The following is a 4,324-nucleotide window of genomic DNA, read 5'->3' on the forward strand; positions in this document are numbered from 1 at the left end:
TGAGACGTTATTGTGCTTGAGTCACATCTTTTATCTTCTCTTTTGAGGTCTAAAAAGGTTTAAAGAAAGAAGCAAAGAAAAGGAAAAGGACAAAGTAAATAAGAAAGTGAGATGAGAAGGGAAAAAAGCATAAGAGAGGAGAAAACTCGAGAGAAAGTCTATAATAGCACCTCTCTATTTAGAGGATTAGAAAATTGACAAGTGAAAATAATTGAAGACAGACATTTGGTGTTTGTCCACAGCCTGGAATGTTTCCTAGTGCAATACTGATATTATATACTCTGTCCACTCACCCATAAATGTGGTTTGAGTGGTAAGTATTTTTTCCTCCTTAATAAAAGGTACGAGTTTTGAGTTGTGGATATGAAAACACCTTTATTAGAGAACGCTTTACTTTCCAATATGAGATTTTTCGGTGCAAATTCAATTTAATCGGATCCTGACCGATACCGGGTTGAAAAACCAAAAAAATTAACAAATTCATTAAAGAAGGTATGAGATGCAGCAACATCCTGCAAAAGACCAAACCCTGTCCCGGCGCTAAGTTGCACAAAAAGAATGATTTTTTCTGTTATTCTGTCTTATTCAATTTTGAAACAATTACAGTGAAATACTTTCCCAACTAATTTTAGCCTATATTCTTTTTTTAAACCTAATTTAGTTTATTTTATATATAATTTAATTTTTTTTCACCTATTAATAGTGTATTAAGAAGATTTCTGTTCGAAACTAATTTGAAGGTGATATTCATATTTATCATCACAGATTTAAACATTGTTGGATGAATAAAAGTGAAAAGCTAAAAACTCCATTAGTGGGGTTTTTAAAAAGCTTGAAAACTCATGACCCATAAATGAGTTCCGTGATTGACAAATTGATGATTGAATTGTTCAGCGTCATTTGGAAGTTGTGGTTAAAATTTGAAACTATTTCGTTACAATTCGAGCTATTTGATGATGTTTTTCTAGAGTTAAATCTATAGGAGATGAAACCTTATTTTTGTATACAACTTATTATAAATGTATAATATTATATATTGGGTGTATAACAAAAAAACCAATGGGCTACGTCGCTGTAAACTTATAAATATAGCTACTAGTAAGTACAATGTAGTGGGTTGGGCTGTACTTTCATATAAAATTCTCTTCAATTTTGCAGCCTCTTATACAAAGAAGATGGTGTTTGGTTTTGCCTCTATTATAATGCAAAATGGATTGATACAGTCCAGTTTCAATTATTACTAGGTGTTCAAACGGAAAGAGGAATTTTTATTAGTTGTAAAGTCGATTATCATGCAATAAGCCAATTAATCGTCACGTGAAAAACATCATTCAACCAATTACCAATTTTTTTCATATATCTGTCCAAAGATTTGGTATAGTCCTACTTTGATGAGATTCCATTAACCCAACAATTGCATCAATTTTAAAGCTGTTTCATTCAATTCAAAAGAGAAGAGAAGTAGAAACTTGAAGCTTAACATCAAAATGACAAATGCAGTCATGAACAATTCGTCGCCAATCAATGTTATCTTGTGTTTAAGTTGCAGTCTTATGTTTGTACCTTCACTATGTATCATCAATTATAATGTTCGATAATGATGATTACAAAATTAATATTATTTCACAACTAAATTGCAGTCTAATGATTGTAACTCTTCGGATTCTATCCTTCCCCCATTTCCACGGTTACAACTTACATAAAGAAGAGATCATCAATAATGTTATCTGAGCTCGCCCTATTCGGTTAGTGAGTCTGCCTCATCTTTCCTCTTTTGAGCAAAATCCAGTTTTGATATTTTCTACTTTGGTTCTTTTGTGAACAGCTTCTTCAGTTGTCAATCCATAGACTCCATTTTCGTAAAGTTCATTCTTTTTTGCCCTCAACATGCACTTTCTAACTCTGCACTCATTTTTTCAAAGGTCCTTTTTGACAATTCAGTTACCTCACTTTATTTCAAATCTTAGCTATACAAATTTACTACTCATTCAACTCTACTCTAACTTAAAAATTCGTGATAGTCTTCTTTAAAATCATATTTATACTCTTCAGTCATCAATTAAACAGGGGCCTTCCTCGAGGGAGGAATTCATACTCGGTGAAAGAAAGCAAACTATTAAATCTACTATTTCGACATATTGTTTGCACTAGTTTTAACATAACGTCTTCCTTCATGCTTCCTTCAAATAAGTACCCCTCGATCGTCCCTTTATTCAATATCCGTCAACAACATCATGATTAAGCCTTAATCTCAACTCGGTAGTGTAATCTATAAAGATGTTTTGCTTCCATTATTTTTTTTACCACCTAAATCTACATTCTACATGGGTTGTTCATTAATTTGTGTCGAGGTTAATCATTGAAAAGAAAATTATGCGTTTGGTGTGAGAAAAGTAAAACGTGTCGGTGGTCATCTTTTTGAACATGAAGGCTCCTCACTTGCACTTTAATTCCACACACCCCTCCTACTCCACTCTTAGTACTATATATGTTTAACACCTTTCTTAATGCCTTCAAAAAGATTAGAACATTTCTGTTGCTTCATTGACAAGTGAACCTCCCTTTCCATTTCCACTCTCTCCACTAAACCAAAACTCTCTCTTTCTCTCTCTCTTTCTAGAGCAATATTTTTTCTACTTCTGTTTTGATCATTCATACAAAGAAGGGGTGGGGCAAAATGGGAGTAAAGTTTGTTCTTTTCAAGATTCTTGTGCTCATCATCATAGTGATAATGGCTATGGGAAATGAGGGTATTTTGGTAACTGCAACAACTGTTGGGACATGGGCAGGTTCAAAGTATGAGATTGCATGTACAATGTGTGCAGCTTGTGACAACCCCTGTGCCACCCCATCTCCGCCACCTCCTCCGCCGCCATCATCCTCTAACAATTGTCCTCCGCCACCCTCTCCTCCTAGCTCCGGTGGTGGAAATTACTATTATTCACCACCACCACCACCCTCCTCCTCCTCTAGTGGTGGTGGCGGCGGCAATTCCTTTTACTCACCACCTCCACCTGGTGGTGTAATTGGTGGTTACTACCCTCCACCCTACCAAAATTACCCTTCTGGCCCTGTTCCTCCACCTCCTAATCCTATTGTTCCCTATTTCCCCTTCTACTTCTATAATCCTCCACCACCTTCACAATCTGCTGCTTTTAAGCTCACTCATTATTATTCTTCTTTTATCACCACTATGTTCATTCTCTTCTACATTTTCCTTTGAGAATTTTCCAAGGAAAAATGTAAAAATAAAGTGTCGGAATCGCAGATCTACAAACTTGCAGAGGTGAGAGCAAGATGGATTAATCCTTTTCCTGAAGATTATTCAATTCTCTTCAGAGAAAGAAAGGAGAAAAATGGAAGGGTGAATTGAATAGCTGAAGTGAAGTTCTCTTCTTGCTCTCATCCTGTGGAGAATCTGTAAATTCTTGACCATTGCTTCGCAATTTTTAGCTTCTTTTTTTGTTAACTTAATTCATATTAATGTTTCTAATTCGTATAGAATGTAAGAAAATTACTTTAGTCAATTTTGCAAGAATTACAAAGTCAACTTCTAACTAATAGTCTAATTGCTGTTGTGCTTCTAGGCATTGCAACTCAGTTGCTTTTTCCACATGATCATCTTACACATGTTAATCTTTTGCATTATTTAGCTCATACACTATATAGAATTGATTTTTGTTTTTATTTTTGAGTGGTACAACTGTACAATAACAACATGTTCAAAAGAACTGGTATTTAATAAGAACTTGAAATGCCTTAGACAAATTGGCAACGCATGTTCATATAATCATTTGATTTTCACATAATTAACACCAAAGAGAAGAAAAAAAGGGTTTCCGTTGCCATAAAGGTAATGAACCACCAAACTGGCAACGGTTTTAATTGACAGTTGAAATAAAGAAAAGGATCAAAATATTAAAAGTAAGTGGGTGGACGATGCTTGGTTGAAGATGAGAAATAGAGCATTTGAAATTGAAGTTGCAATAAATTAATTTGAAAGTTAAAGTTCTGATTGAACATGATTTTTTTTTCTTGCTTCAAAAGATAATATTATTGCTACTAATTATACTTCATGTTTCATTCTCTGTCTTGTACATAATATTCAAAACTAAACAGGATAGGATTAAAAAAAGGACGAAGCATTCTCTACTGGTTCGAGCTTTTTTTGGCTAGAAAATCCGCTACAGATTCCTTTTTTCTGTAGATGTGAAGGAGACTTGAACTAGTCAATCTGCTGGAAGAGTTAAAATTTCAGTTAACAATTTAAGTATTTCTCTTAAATATGGGTTGATGGTCAAATCACTAATTTACTAAAATATAA

At 34.1% G+C, this 4,324-nt stretch overlaps 1 protein-coding gene across 1 annotated transcript; it reads left to right on the forward strand.

Moving 5' to 3' along the window:
- The first annotated feature begins 2,480 nt into the window (after positions 1 to 2,480).
- Positions 2,481 to 3,557, forward strand: LOC107814714 (uncharacterized). The gene has a single exon (XM_016640164.2). It carries the CDS (start codon positions 2,678 to 2,680, stop codon positions 3,221 to 3,223), a length of 546 nt encoding a protein of 181 aa, XP_016495650.1. The 5' UTR covers positions 2,481 to 2,677; the 3' UTR covers positions 3,224 to 3,557.
- The last annotated feature ends 767 nt before the right edge of the window (positions 3,558 to 4,324 follow it).

Source organism: Nicotiana tabacum, chromosome 14 (genome assembly GCF_000715075.1).
Source record: "Nicotiana tabacum cultivar K326 chromosome 14, ASM71507v2, whole genome shotgun sequence".
Taxonomy (NCBI): Eukaryota; Viridiplantae; Streptophyta; class Magnoliopsida; order Solanales; family Solanaceae; genus Nicotiana; species Nicotiana tabacum.

What these genes read in the sequence shown, in the direction of transcription:
- LOC107814714 (XM_016640164.2), top strand. Translation starts at nt 2,678, where the DNA reads ATGGGAGTAAAGTTTGTTCTTTTCAAGATTCTTGTGCTCATCATCATA.